Source organism: Ctenopharyngodon idella, chromosome 17 (assembly GCF_019924925.1).
Source record: "Ctenopharyngodon idella isolate HZGC_01 chromosome 17, HZGC01, whole genome shotgun sequence".
NCBI lineage: Eukaryota > Metazoa > Chordata > Actinopteri > Cypriniformes > Xenocyprididae > Ctenopharyngodon > Ctenopharyngodon idella.
Genome location: NC_067236.1, coordinates 23,668,177 through 23,684,043, shown reverse-complemented (window position 1 = coordinate 23,684,043; position 15,867 = coordinate 23,668,177). Strand labels below are relative to the sequence as shown.

General features: G+C 38.8%; 1 protein-coding gene across 1 annotated transcript in view; it reads right to left on the bottom strand.

Moving 5' to 3' along the window:
* Window positions 1–1,040: 1,040 nt before the first annotated feature.
* LOC127498140 (pleckstrin homology domain-containing family G member 3-like) overlaps window positions 1,041–15,867 on the bottom strand; it is a 19,281-nt gene continuing 4,454 nt past the window's right edge. Inside the window, 16 exon segments of the mRNA XM_051867130.1 lie at window positions 1,041–1,870; window positions 2,012–2,765; window positions 3,509–4,928; window positions 5,527–5,631; window positions 6,363–6,713; window positions 8,524–8,534; window positions 9,636–9,668; window positions 10,861–10,962; window positions 11,051–11,084; window positions 11,168–11,254; window positions 11,332–11,424; window positions 12,104–12,286; window positions 13,981–14,040; window positions 14,042–14,116; window positions 15,457–15,519; window positions 15,521–15,570. Of these exon segments, the coding sequence (XP_051723090.1) occupies window positions 1,864–1,870; window positions 2,012–2,765; window positions 3,509–4,928; window positions 5,527–5,631; window positions 6,363–6,713; window positions 8,524–8,534; window positions 9,636–9,668; window positions 10,861–10,962; window positions 11,051–11,084; window positions 11,168–11,254; window positions 11,332–11,424; window positions 12,104–12,286; window positions 13,981–14,040; window positions 14,042–14,116; window positions 15,457–15,519; window positions 15,521–15,570 (3,428 nt within the window). The 3' untranslated portion in view covers window positions 1,041–1,863.

The window sequence follows — 15,867 nt, the reverse complement described above, 5'->3', positions numbered from 1 at the left end:
AAGGTACACTAGAAAAAAACTGAAGTTGCTTTCAGTTAAAACAGCTCAAACATGCATTTTAGTCTAGGACTAGCTTAAGCCTCGTCTGTGAAACCGGGGGATTGTCAGATATAATAAACACAAAACTACTAGATCTGGGATGGCAACTAAAAGATGTTGGTTTGAAGAGCAAGTCACTTAGTTCACCCCAAAATGAAAATGCTGTCATTAATTACTCACCCTCGTGTCGTTCCACACCCGTAAGACTTTCGTTCATCTTCGGAGCACAAATAAAGATATTTTAAATAAAATCAGAGAGATTTCTGTCCCTCCTTTGACAGTAAATAGGTCGTAAAACTAATCCACATGAATTGAGACACGATCAGTTGTGGTAAACGTAAGCTCAAGCATGTTTGCTTGACTCGTGCGAGAACCAATGAGGTTCATTCTCCTGTGTTACGTAGTTCTTGCGCGACAAGCATGTACAGTTGAGCTTCTGTTTATGTTCGCCGATCAGTGTTTATATGTGCATAAAAGCCTAAATTCAATCTGTTTATCATATAAAGCGATCGAGTCTCTTCAGAAAATTTGGACTAAACTGCTCAATTCATATGATTTATTTTTATGATCTCTTTTTTGAAGCGTTAAAGTAGTAGTTATCAATGGAGGGATTTTCATTTTTCATTTTTGGGTTGCCCCAGAGAGACTGTCCATGTAATAAATGTCCTTTAAGTACATAAAAAGCATCTGCTAAATCATTACTTGCTCACAATAAGGTACTTATACTCCATATATCCATTCGAAGGGTTATTATCTGTAATCCAGGATGAGATTAAGGCTGCTTTTCTGCTCCTTCCATGGAAGTCATTAATCATATCTATGCCATATTCTACCTGCATGTTCTTAAAGCTGATTAAAAGGTGCATAAACTAATTAAACTGCAATATGCCCCTAAGTCATGCAGACTCATTTTGATACAGGAAAAAAGACAAACAAAAAACGAATGCAGTAACATTGTGAACAGGATATAATGAAGGACAATAGGATGAGGGGAATAATGATTACAGTGTGGAAAGCTTCTTTTAATGTATGACAGAAAAATAGAATATAAACTGAACATTTTTACAAATTGTCACTACTAAGCTGACAAAGGCATTGTGCATAATATTTACACCAATTCAAATAAATAAAAAGGCTTGAATATACAAGATAACAGTGACATCAACCCCACCAATGAGCAGAAAAATACAACCAAAACCAGTTAGATTATAATAACTCCCATTAAACAAGACTATTTACCCAAATACAGTGAGGAAGACACTTTCTGTGACTGTGCATTAATATGTTGCTCAAATGACTTCTCCATTATTTTTGAGAATGACATCAGTCTTTATCATTGTTTATCATCCATCTGGCTTAATCTGATTATAATTTCCAGTTTTCTCCTCATTAGTGGGGAATGATGTCTTTATGAGATTATCCTCTTTCCTCTGGTCAGTGCTCGAACACAAACAGTGAAGAGACATCAGGCAGTGCTGATCAAAATAACTAACAGATTGCATTCAATATTGCAGTGCTTTTACTTTTCTGATAACAAATGTGTGTTTACCAAGCATGGGTGCATTTGTAACTTAGTATGCACTGAGCATATTGCTTTTTATTGCAAAATGACCGAAAGAATAATCAGGTATTTAACCACTTTTCTTAACATTACAAAAAATTGACAGTACCACAGCCAGCTCCTTTAACAAATGTTTACATCTCATTGCTATATGCACAAAATAATGCAGAAAAGTTCAAATATACATGTATTTACAAATGCAAATTTTATAAATATATTCTCTGAGGTCCTCAGGCATCCCTTTTCCAGCTGGAGGTTAAGATTCATGCTCTGAAAATGCAAAACGCCAAACCTATGTAAGACATCATGTACTATGCTTCTCAAACAGTGGCTAAATGCCATTTTTGGAGAATAGTAGATATTTTAAGGTTCTGAGTGTTTAGAGTAAAAATATTGCTTTGTAAGACTCACGTATAAGAACTCAGGTTCTGAAATTTCTCACGCAGGTTTTTAACCAAACTATGTTGACTGTTCTCCGCTTTTTCAAATGAGCATGGTGGGTGACCTCCATCCATCCATGCACTGAAGTTTTGCTCTGTACTGTTCGCCATTGCAAGTTCAGATTGTGAAACAGCATCCCATCTTAGTTGATTCTCATTACTGTCCTCACCTCCTGCTGCCCCTTCGACTACAATTAGGTTGGACAGGGTATCTTGACCATTGTCACAACAGCTGTCCGGTTGCTCAAGTGCATGTGGTGTCCCCAAGTCAAAACCTAAAGTGTTAACTCTACACAGTGAAGGCAAATCTTCAGCTTCAAGGGTTTTGCTGGAACATGCAGAATCTGTGGATGTACTTCTCTGCACTGGGACAATGCAGGAAGAGGATGAACAAGACAAGGAACGTGATGCTCCGGACTTCTCAGACTTCCCTCCGTTGTCCAGAACTCTCTCTGGAAAAGAATAACTGCGACCCACTGGGAACGGACGAGAGGAAGCGTACTCTTGGCTATGATTGGTATATTTGGAGCGCAACTCCTTGACATCTGGCCAGTGGAAGCTTTCTGTTTGTACTGGACTTTGTGGTCTCTGGGCATATAATCTGCAAATGTATGGCAATTGAGGACTTCCAGGAGAACTGAGGCTGGAAGATGGACTAGTAGTCTTAGAGTCCGGGATAATGTCCTGCTCACTCAAGGTCAGCAACAGTGTCCTGTCAGGCATGCCTATGCACAAAAGAGCAGTGGTTAAAAGTCTGCTTTGACAAATAAGTGTGCTTTTACACACAGAGTTTACACCAGGGGTCTCCAAACTTTGTCCTGGAAGGCCACTGTCCTGCAGAGTTTAGCTCCAACCCCGATTAAACACACCTTAATCAGCTAATCAAGGTCTAATTAGGCATACTAGAAACTTTCAGGCAGGTGTTTTAAGGCAAGTTGGACCTAAACTCTGCAGGACAGTGGCCCTCCAGGACCGAGTTTGGAGACCCCTGGTTTACACTATGCCAGAGAACACTGCAAATCCATTGATTTCTAAAGGGAATTGTGCGTCGCAAGGATGTGGAGGAATTACACAAGGGTTTGCTCAATCATGCAATCCAAACTTGCTGCAATGCACTCTGATGTAGGAATCCATTGGCCAATGAGAATTTCAGATAGGAAAGTGCACTTGTGCTTTCGGAAATCCAATTCACTGTATTCCCACTTGATTTCAATCTTGACGCACCTCTTTACACAACCTCAAAATGGATCTTGCACATTCCTATCCATCAAACGCTCCATCTCTATATTGTAATCGTCTCAAGTCTGTGAGCAAATATGTGGATACCAATGGTCTGGATTGGTAACCAAAAAGTTGTAAACAATAACCACTAAGTAAGAAACTTAACCGCAATTTGGGGGATTGTCCCTCAAGTAAAAGTGAATTGTCAGTTTGGAAAAGAAAGTGCCTACTCAGACACTACACCCACCTTTCTCCTTTCCCAGAGGTCTCTCCTCCATGACCGAAGACAGGTTCTTAGGTGTGAAATGGTTCTCTGAGATCTTGGGCCTCGGCCTTACTGTCGGTCTGCTGTTTTTGATACGTTGACTGTATTGCCTGGCCATCTGGAACACTTTGTTCTTCATCTTATCCATATCTTGAAGGATGAGGTCATCCTCATTGGCGGACCTTAAAGAGATGATCCTTGGTAGGGAAGGGTGGTTGACCTTGTGGCACTCTTGGAGCTTGTGATCCTTGTTTGGTTGGCTCCGAAACTCTTGCATCTTGTCCTTTTCTAAGATGTTGTTGATTGGGGATGAGGTTGAGCTTTCATCAGATTCTTCCAATATTAGTAGAGGTTCCCCAAGTCCACTATCAGAGCTCATCTTACTGGTTTCCGCTTTTGTCTCGTGTACAGGTGTAGTCATTTGGGAATTCTCCAAGTCCTGATGCTCTCCAGAAGACCCAATGATCTCCACTTCCATGTCTTGCCACACCTTAACCATGTCAGATCCGGGCTGGAATTGCTCATTCCCATTTTGAGGTCCGAGCATGGACTCTTTGCCATTTGCAGAAACCACAAAGTCAGAGCTGTCCTTTGCTTTCTTGTCATCGTCCAAGCCTGGTAGATTAAAGACAGACCATAAAGTTGGCCTGGTTACAGAAGACCCCCTCCTGTGTAATGCCGAATCTTCATCTGCAAGGTCATTGAGCTGTTGACTCAGATTACGGACTAGGCCTGCAGGGATGTGCGAAAGGCTCTCTCGGCGTTTAACGGCAAAGCTGGCATCCTGGTGCTCAGCATGTTCATAGTAGTGTTTGATCTTATGTATGAGCAATCTGTCCTTTTTGGAAAGGGTGTCTTGTTTCATTTGAGGTATGAACAGGCTCTCAGGAACAGTCTCTGTTAATGGTTCTGGAGTGGACTGACTAAATTCTTGGGATTTGTCTTTCTCATGAGGCTCAGCACTGCCGCTCAGCAAACGGTTTCTTCTACCTTCCAAAGAGTCGAAGTCAAACGACCCTTTGACTCCTAGACTATTACTTCGAGAAAGGTTGCTGGTACACCGCTCTGGGATATCCCTTGCCTTGTCCAGCATGGATGAAGACAAGAATCCACTAGGCACTGCAACATCGACCTCCATATTCTGCACATCTTCCAAGAGGTTACTTCGGGATGGAGTCATCCCTTCCTTTTCCTGCACTTCTAGTCGAGTAGGGGATGAGAAATTCACACTGTCCTTTATATTATCTCCAATTTCTCGTCCTCCATAATTGAGGTCTACTATCTCTGGATCTTCCATTATTGTCCCACACAATTCAGGATAATTATCCGATAGGTCCATCCTCGTCTCCTCTGACTCTCTGAGAGGAACTGTGTTCTGTGAATTGTGTTCCCAAGTTGTGCTCTAGAAAGTAGACAGAGTGAAGAGAGTTATTGTGAGTTATATACAGGAAGCTATGAAGAAGATAAGAATTGAGGATATGAAGATAACTTAATTCAATCTTCAACATTTCCCATATGGCTAAGTGACCAGCATGAAATAACAAGTGTAATTTATCTAGCTTTGAGAGACAGCTGCAATTTGTATTTCCAACAAGTCTTTGTAAACCAACCCTTCCCCTCGTTTACGTTTAGCCAAGTAAGAAAAGTGAATGCTGACAACACAATTCCCGCAGCATTTCTAGAAGCAACCTCATACACAGATGAATTCAGAATTCATTTTTAATTAATGAGAAGTTCACAAGGCAACATGAATGTGTGAAAAATATGCTCAAATGTGAAGGTTTGCCCACAAGTCATCACCACAGGAAACGTTTATCCATTTGACAAGCACAACATCAGACATACATGATAGACTGCCCTATAGACACATTCAAATGTTAAATTTGATTCAAACATTAGTCACTGACAACTAAAGCACAATGTTGGTTTTTTTTTCAGCTCTTTTGTTGAGTTTCCTAGAGTGAAAGATCCATTATGAGGTTCATAATACATGATGTTACCTGTCCAAAGAGAGTCAAACTTTTATTCGTTTCACAAGGCTTTTCTTCACAAGATGCCTGGCTGCTCTTGTTCATTGGCCAGTTCTCACAACAACCTTCTCTGTCCTGTAAGTACACAATACAGAAAATTACAGCAATTTAACAGATCAAAACGCTCTGCTCACAGTTGCCAGATGTCATTTATCCTGTGTGTACTTTAGCGACATTTCAACCTTTTATAAACATTTGCAATTCATTTAAAAGCATCCATGCATTTCAATGTTTTTCCACAGACAAGTGACCTTCTGAAATTGCTTTTGTATGCCATCAAACAAAACACAATAAAACAGGAACCTTTGTTTAATTTAATTAGGGAAGGCAAGCCATCCGACCTCCACCCCCAAAATTTGACAGTTAAATTTCCCTTTGAAGTCGAACTTCAATCAAAAAAATCTTATTGTGGCTCCAAGTGCGAAAACACTTTGAGACACCCGACGTCCTGTATTATTATGCATTGGATCTTAATAATGACATGCATTTAGGTAGAAAAATATTTCTTCAGTCATACAGTCTTGTAATGTCAATGAGAAATGTTTTGAAAATCACATTTTGAAGACGGCATTAAATTTGTAGGTCAAGTGTCCACAGAGCAGAGTCTTAAACAAGACACACACGCTTACGGATGATTAGTGGCCATGCATGCTGTTATGTCCATGCAATGATTCATGCAACTGCACTTTCAAGAGCATTCGAGCATCAGAACTGTGGGTGCACAAGCAGAAGTCAGCATGCAGCAGATGGGAATGTGATTGATACGGCTGTTAGACAAATAGCATGGTGGTGACAGAGAGCCTCACCGTTGTGATCTGATCAAAAAGCAAAGCCTTGGCCCTATACTGCCAGCAGGAGATGGCGGCCAACACTGAACTGGCAAAGTCAGCTACCTGCTCAACTGCCACTTCTCCAATATCTCCTCCTATCCTGTCCTCTGCCGTCTTTGCTTCCTCTTCCTCCTCTTCGAGAAGAAGTCTCCTCTCCTTGACGTCATCCAGCGAGCCTGTGCTAGATTCAAGATCTTGTCCGTTCTGAACCAATTCAGGTACTGAAGCCTTCAGTTCTGGATTTGAGCTCAATGCCGTGATGTTGGTAGTGGGCAGTATGGAAAGACGGTCTGTATCCACTAATAGAGTACCTTCGCTCTCTGCATGCTGGGCGTCACAGAAAAGTCATGGGAGGTCAATAGGGCGCTCATTAAAAAGTGAATTCCCGTTTTTGTCTGAACTATTGCTGCAATTAAGTTGGAATTGCATTTATGAAATATTCCCATTAATGTGATTTAGCGTGAATACACTACTGGTCTAAAGTCCAGAATAATTAAGATATATTAATGTTTTGAAAGAAGGCTGCATTTATTTGTTCAAAAATACAGTAAAAATTGTGAAATATTATTGCAATTTAAAATCGCTGTTTTCAATGTGAATATATAGTAAAATGTAATTTATTCCTGTGATCAAAGCTGAATTTTCAGCATCATTACTCCAGTCTTCAGTGTCACATGATCCTTCAGAATTCATTCTAACATGCTGATTTGATACTCCGTTTTTACCAGTGTTGGAAACAGTTATAATGGTATATCACTGACTGGAAGCAGGATTTTTTTTTTTCCAGTCCAAAGAAGCATCAAACACCTTGGAATGCCAGCTAAGTGATGTTCAATTATATCTTCGAACAGGATTTATTTCCAGGTAAAACTGTAAACTCAAAATGTGCCCTCATTTATTCTAAATGTGTTTCATTTATATTGTTAACTATATTCAGAATAAACTACCAGAAAAAAATACTTTGTACTTTGACTAATTTTTCCCTCACATAGCCTTCCTACCTGAAAGAGCTCATTATGCGGGTCATTGTCTTCTCAGGTGTGAATCACAGCATTATTCATGAAGATTCACGCCTCCACGCAAACTTTCTTGACAAAAAGTGTCTTACAAAATTTAAATCAATATATTGTTTTATATGAACGAGTAGGCCGGATATTTACACAATTTTGAAGCAAAAACTCTAGTTTACAACCTCCAATACCCAGAAGTCTTGTGAACACGTATTTATTATTGGTTTTGTGGCCGTATTTCAGTGACTTTTTTTCAATAACCACGCATAAACGTTATTTCCTCAGAAATGCAAACACGTACATCTATTTTTCTCACATATTATTGTAGCAGAGTTTGTGCTGAATACAGCTAAATTACTTTTTGGCCAATAATATAAGTAGCTGAAATAAGCACAAATGTCAAAAACATCTCAAGGGCCCCAGAATCACCCAGACCCCTGGGGGTTAAGGACCGTGAATCAAAATTTCAACATTTTTGGATAATTATTGACAATTAGTTTCCAGAGAATCTTGCTGCACTGGTTTGATTCCGATCGGGCCAAAAACCTAGGACTAGTTCGCAAAAGTAGGTTTTTCAAAAAAAATCCAAAATACCCGAAAATTTCGCCAAGAATGACGGCCGAATCCAAGGCATGCATTTTGTCCATTTTGAGCCAAGTGATATAAGACACTTGAGTCTACACCTAACGGTTTAGAAGTTATGTGCGATTTTGTACTTTTGACCACTGTAGCGCCCCCCTGTCAGGTCGATTGGGGCGAGCCTTGGTGAGGTTGTAGACGGTGTGAGTACTACCAGCCCTCAAAGTTTCAAGTGTTATGACTTATGTTTTGTTCCACCCGATCACTTTTAGGGAGAATGCTGATCCTTGGAAACTTGAACAATTACAATAACAGCGCTACACGCTTGAACCCCTAATAACTCGTCAAATAAATGCAGCCTTGGTGAGCATAAAAGACTTCTTTCAAAACCTTTAAAATATCTGAATTATTCCACACTTTTGAACGGTACTGTACATTTAGACCGTCCCTAAGTCCCATCATAAAATCCCATACACCAGTGAAGTGGGCTTATATGTACACTACACATGTGAAAAGCTTGCATTGGAGAGTAAACATGCAAATCTTACCTTAAGCGTGCCTGAGCGACGTCCATGGATAATTAAGATGATGCAAAGACAAAAATAAAAAAAATGTTATTAATATAGCAATTAAGCAACAGATTATCTACACATTGTTTGCAAAGCTTCCTGATATAAATGGAGTGATTTTTATACATAGCATGGTAATTAAAAATGTGTGTTTTGCCAGGTCTGTGCAAAGATAATTAAATCAACTGCAAATGCACGCTATACGGATACTCTGAGCTACTTAAGAGAACTTCCAAGACAGGAACAAGAAAAGCTGAAGTTGAAAATGACAACTCAATTTGGAAGGTGTGAAAGAGAGTGTGTGATGAGTAAGATGGAGCTGCTTGGCTTTTCTGCAAATTAGAATGCATAATGGACTAGTGCTGATGGAGAGCCAAAAACAGGTTTGTGGACTGAAAGGAACTGGCGCATGACAAAGCCTCCGGCTGATGGGCTCCATAATTAACATCATTATGTGTGCGGGTGGAGGACAGGGGCTGCGGCCTTTGATCTGACACTGGAGGGACGACTCGAGTCTTGTGTGCCTTTGATGCTAAAGCGGGCAGAGGGACCACAGCGCATACGGGGCACGTGTCACCCACATGAGCGGAAACAAACACCACGCACCTGCCGTGAGTCCCAGATGACAGGGATATGATTAGAAACTTTCTTTGTTTACCAACCGTATCTCTGATCTTTTGTTTAACAGCGCTTCTTTAATCAGTCAGTCAATCAAAACCACATGCGTAGTGAGAGAAGAAAGACAAAATCCTGTTTTATTTGCATATATTTTGTTTTCATCAAAACGCATCAATAGCTGTGCTAAGATTTTGTTCTCTTGAACACATGAGGTGGAAACGCTGCTTTATTTGCAAACATTTTAAGTGATATTCCAATTTTGAGTTAAATTCGCAATTTTAGATGGAAACAGCGAGTGACACTCATTTGATTTCACATTGCACTATATGGCGTTTCATTGACATAATTTTTACATTTTTCAAAAACACTAAAACTTTCTGCTTATTTCTAGATTTAGGTTTCCAGAGATTCAACGTAGTCTCAAACTTTTGTGCCTCACCGAATGACAACAAAGACAACAAAAAAACAGTTACCTTTAGTGCTTCGTACAGTTCGTTTTGCCGGTTCTGTCAAAGATAACAAAGGACAAGATGAGTCACCCTGAAATCAAAATTGACCATTCATATTTTCACCATTCGTGTTTATTATAAAGGATTTATTGGTGCAAGGGTAGCATGTACAGAGTGAAAAGCAACGGTCCTAGTACTGAGCCTTGTGGTACTCCATACTGAACTTGTGATCGGTATGACATCTCTTCGTTTACTGTTACAAACTGATAACGGTCAGATAAGTATGATTTGAACCATGTATATATACATCGATCAGGCATAACATTATGACCACCTTCCTAATATTGTGTTGGTCCCCCTTTTGCTGCCAAAACAGCTCTGACCCGTCGAGGCATGGACTCCTCTAGACCCCTGAAGGTGTGCTGTGGTATCTGACACCAAGATGTTAGCAGTTGCAAGGTGGGGCCTCCATGGATCGGACTTGTTTGTTCAGCACATCCCACAGATGCTCGATTGGATTGAGATCTGGGGAATTTGGAGTCCAAGTCAACACCTCAAACTCGTTGTTGTGCTCCTCAAACCATTCCTGAACCATTTTTGTTTTGTGGCAGGAGCATTATCCTGCTGAAAGAGGCCACAGCCACCAGGGAATACTGTTTCCATGAAAGAGTGTACATGGTCTGCAACCAGCATTAACTTCTTGAGCAATCTGAGCTACAGTAGCTCGTCTGTTGGATCGGACCACAGGGGCCAGCCTTCGCTCCCCAAGTGCATCAATGAGCCTTGGCCGCCCATTACCCTGTCGCCGGTTCACCACTGTTCCTTCCTTGGAGCACTTTTGATAGATACTGACCACTGCCGACCGGGAACACCCCACAAGAGCTGCAGTTTTGGAGATGCTCTGACCCAGTCGTCTAGCCATCACAATTTGGCCCTTGTCAAACTCGCTCAAATCCTTACGCTTGCCCATTTTTCCTGCTTCTAACACATCAACTTTGAGGACAAAATATTCACTTGCTGCCTAATATATCCCACCCACTAACAGGTGCTGTGATGAAGAGATGATCAGTGTTATTCACTTCACCTGTCGCTGGTCATAATGTTATGCCTGATTGGTGTATGTCACAATAGGGAAGAAAAGAAAAGCGCAACTTCCCTTTCATGCCGACTTTAAACAGTTATATAGTGGAAATTTTCAGTTCTGCATTTGAACTTTCATTTATATGAGTGAAGAATCAGATTCACACACCAGATCGTCTCCGTTCCTTCAGTGAACCTGTAGAGAAATCGTCAATCTGACAGGACGTCGCTTTCTTCAGCCTGTCTGGGCTGTAACGGTACTTTACTGGACCTGAGAAGATGCCAGAACAAAACAGATTGAGAACAACAATACTAACGTTACTCATTCCAAAAGAGTTTTTGGTTTGAACACAACTTACACGTTGAGTCCATGTCCAGGATGGCGTCTTTGGCCTGAAAGTAATTATCAAAGCAAGTGTTTAATACAATATAACTGATTCAGATCAACATTCAAGGATCTGTTTCATGTTACGTACTTTCTGCGGTATGACCGCGTGATGGTTCTCCAGAATGAGTCTCTTTATGTGATGAGCCCAGAGTTTCTTCTCTTCCACCGTTCTGGCCTGAGAAAATGACAACAGGATTAAATCAAACACAACAAACGGCTTGCGTAGTTTGCGGGCTGTGAGCTCATACCCACCTGAACTGTGTGCGGCTGCTTCGGGTGCTTGTAATGCATCACACTGAACCGGAGCGAATCTTTGGCACTTTCTATCAGCATTAGTGTGGAACACTGAACACAAGCAAAACAGGGTTACCAGCTTCTTAACAGTTAGAATATGTTGTTGTTCAGCTGACTGGATGGTATGTAATAACTCAGACAGACAAAGGTCATCCATAAAATCACCTTTAGTGGCTTATTGCTTTCATGAAGCAGCAGCAGCAGCAGCAGCAATATGATAAAAGATACTGATGTTTTAATGAATTAAAACAAATTAAAATGACAACATATATATATATATATATATATATATATATATATTCAAAATGCTTATTAAAAATGAATAAAATAATATAAATATAAAAAAAGAAATCACTAATTTTTAAAAATAAAAACAAAAACAAAGCGCTTACTAAAAATGAATTAAATAATAAAAATGTAAAATGAAAATAAATAATTTTAAAATAAAACAAAATAACACTAAAATTGAATAAAAGAATTAATGTAAAATGAAAATAAATAATTTTAAAGTAAAACACTTACTAAAAATGAATAAAATAATACAAATGTAAAATGAAGATAAATGAATTAAAAATAAAACAAAACAAAAAACACTTACTAAAATGAATAATATAATGCAAATGTAAAATGAAATACAAAAATCAAAATAATACACTAAAAAGATGAAATATTTTATTTAAGTAAAAGGTCAAAGGACAAAAATTGTTATAACATGGATAATATCATATACCAAGATATGAGTCTTGTAGACGTAATGTTCCCCTCGTTTCTTTGTGATGAGCAGCATCTTATCAAACAGGAAGAGGGTTCTCTCGTTCTTGGCACGGTGGACGGGAAACGTTCCTTCCAGAACCAGCTCGCCGTAAGTGGTCAGATCCGGACCCTTCCAGTTGATGAGCAGAGACTGGATCTCCTGCACTCAGAATAGAGTAGAGTAGAACAGAGTAGAGTAGAACAGAATAGAGAATAACAGAATAGAGTAGAACAAAATAGAGTAGAGTAAAACAGAATAGAGTGGAACAAGGGAGAGTATAGTAGAACAAAATAGAGTAGAACAAAGTAGAGTACCACAAAAGAGTAGAACAGAGTAGAGTAGAACAGAATAGAGTAGAACAGAGTAGAACAGAATATAATAGAGTAGAATAGAATAGAGAAGAACAGAGTAGAGTAGAACAGAATAGAGTAGAACAAAATAGAGTAGAACAGAATAAAGTAGAGTAGAACAGAATAGAGTAGCACAAAAGAGTAGAGTAGAACAAAATAGAGTAGAACAGAATAAAGTAGAGTAGAACAGAATAGAGTAGAACAAAATAGAGTAAAACAGAATAGAGTAGAACAAAGGAGAGTAGAGTAGAACAAAATAGAGTAAAACAAAGTAGAGTACCACAAAAGAGTAGACCAGAGTAGAACAGAATAGAATACCACAAAAGAGTAGAACAGAATAAAGTAGAGTATAACAAGAGTAAAACAGAGTAGAATAGAGTAGAACAAAAGAGTAGTCAAATAGAATAGAATAGAGTAAAATAGAGTAGAACAGAACAGAGTAGAACAGAATAGAGTTGAGTAGAACAGAATAGAGTAAACAGAGTAGAGTAGAATAGAGTAGAGTAGAACAGAACAGAGTAGAACAGAATACAGTAAGAGTATAGTAGAACAGAACAGAGTAGAGTAGAACAAAATAGAGTTGAGTAGAACAGAACAGAGTAGAACAGAATAGAACAGTAGAGTGGAACAGAATAGAACAGAGTATAGTAGAACAGAACAGAGTAGAGTAGAACAAAATAGAACAGAGTAGAGTGGAACAGAATAGAGTAGAACAGAACAGAGTAGAGTAGAACAAAATAGAACAGAGTAGAGTGGAACAGAATAGAGTAGAACAGAACAGAGTAGAGTAGAACAAAATAGAACAGAGTAGAGTGGAACAGAATAGAGTAGAACAGAACAGAGTAGAGTAGAACAAAATAGAACAGAATAGAGTAAAATAGAGTAGAGTAGAACAGAACAGAACAGAGTACTTTAATGCTGAATATTTTTCCATGACTTTCATGCAACGCCACCATGAACTTATTACAGATGTCTGTGGAGTAAGCTAAGGCTGAAGGTGAATTCTATAGTATTTTAACACGATTAAGCACTACACACTTCAGCTTTAAGTGTGTTGGTCAAAAGGCACAATGGGTGTCAGTTCTTGGCTCATTTTGTGCCGTAATCAGTGATCTTTAACCACCTGTACGGCTTCATAACAACAACATGTGCTGACCCAGATCCATTAATGAACCCATCCTCCAGCTCATGAGTCATGACTTCAGTTTATAATTAATCAAAGAGTATGATAATGTGTTTGCATGACGCTCATTAACATTGTAAATTGAATACATTCATATTCCCGTCCGTTAATAATAAACATCATGTCATTAAAATACTACGATGAGAAGTAACAGGTACCAATATTAATCTTTTACTCCACTGATACTAGAATAATACTATGACTAATCACGTCCTGCATAAAACCCTTTGACAAGAGCAGTGTGTGTTTCAGCATTTTTTTAATGGTTTTAGTTAACTATAATAATCTTTTGTACAGAGATAAAGACAGTCGGTCCAGACCTGAAGTCTCACTGCATGCTCATGTTTTCTCTTCATGTCGTTGATGTACCAGGCGACTCCCCGTCATGGTGTCTATGGCCTCGATCACCACCACATCATACCCTTCCTCCTCACGGTCAAAGTGTTTGGCAATTTCCTTTAGAGGAGCAAAAACACAGTCAGAAGGAGAGAAATACTCAGACTCTCCTGTGAAACATCTGTCAACACACAGATCACAGGATGACCGACTGGAGATCAACACACTGCTCTATATATAAACCCTGCTTGTTCATCTGAAGATGAGAGGACAAATAACCAAGATATTACAGAGAAATGTGTTTTTAAAATTATTGAAATATTAACTTAAAATCTCAAGGAAATTCAAGAAAACATTTTAGGTCAAAGGGGTTTGGCTGATAAAATATTAAGAAATAATAAAAATAAGAAAAATGTTTGCTTTTATAATCTTTCATGAAAATCTCAGCTTTCTTATGGTGCAACTAACAGTGTTATTTTAGTGTCATTATAGTTTTAATTAATATTTTGAATTCATTTTTATATTTTCATTTATAATTTTGAGTTTTAGTGTGTATTAGCATGTGTGCTTTTGTTTTGTCATATTTTTATTATTTTATAAATGTCATTTTTACGTTCAGTAGTTATTACGTTAAACTAAATGAAAACGAGAAAGTGTTGCCTTAGAAACTAGTTTAAATTTTTTTTTCAACATTTTATTTTCAGTTCATTTTTATTTTAAGTATACAAACAGTTTCATGGTTTTTGTTTTAGTGAACTATAATAACCCTGGTAAACAGGATTATGCAGGCAGGGAATTATATTAACTAATAATCACAAACAAAAAACTTTCACTGTCTATTCAAATTTTGATGGATAAAAAAAGTCCCACCCAACATCATTTCCTGCTGAATATTCACATTACAGAAGTTATTGTAATGTATTATAATGTATATATTTTATGCTGTCTCTGTAGAGCATTCTGGGAGGACAGTGAAAGACAGTGAAGTAAGCGACACTAAATATGTAGTTCAGCCATGAAACTCTAGAGGGCGCAGGTTGATACGTCCATTACCCGCAATCTGCAAGCAATCCCATCATTACCACATGGCACAAGCTGATTGGCCAATGCTTGCTCAACATGTAAATAGTCTGGTTCAGTGTTTGCTAGTCTTGCAGTGCTATCAGAGTTCCTCTGAACCCCTCCCCTCCCAGCTCCACCTGCCTAGATCTGCTACGGGAGTGATGTATGTCTATTATGAAGCAGCAGCAGATCTTACATGCTCACAGCAGCGTTTCTCTATCTATTCTGAGAGTTGTCTTGATTGACATGGTATTTTGCATCTAAAGCAATAACATGCATACGTTTATAAATGTTACTGAGCTGTTAAGATAATTTCTGCGGCACTTTTTTTTTGTCCTGAGAATAACAAAAGGGACAGCAGTCATTGTTTGTGTGGTCGGATGTTTCACGGTCAGTACCTGAAGCAGCAGGTGATATTTCAGGATCCTCTGAACCGGTTTGAGCAGGTAAGAACCCAAAGAGAAGAGAGCGCTTGAGCGACGCCTGCCGATCCCTGAAGAACTTGCCAGAGTCTTATTCCGCAGACAGTCTGTCAACACCGCCACTGAACTACAGACAGACACACAGTTTAGTCTTCATGCTTCAAAAATGATGTTGTAATTAACCTCTGATGCATGAATTGCTACATTTTTTAACAAATTTCAAGCGGAAAAATTTTAGAGGCATTTGGTGCATAGGCAAAGTTTTATCAGTCATGCTGAATCCATGTTAATAAATAAACATACAATGACATAAAAATGAATTGTGGGTACATGTCAAAAGTCAGCACCCCTGGTGCTTTGCATGTAACACTGATGAACCTTGATGAA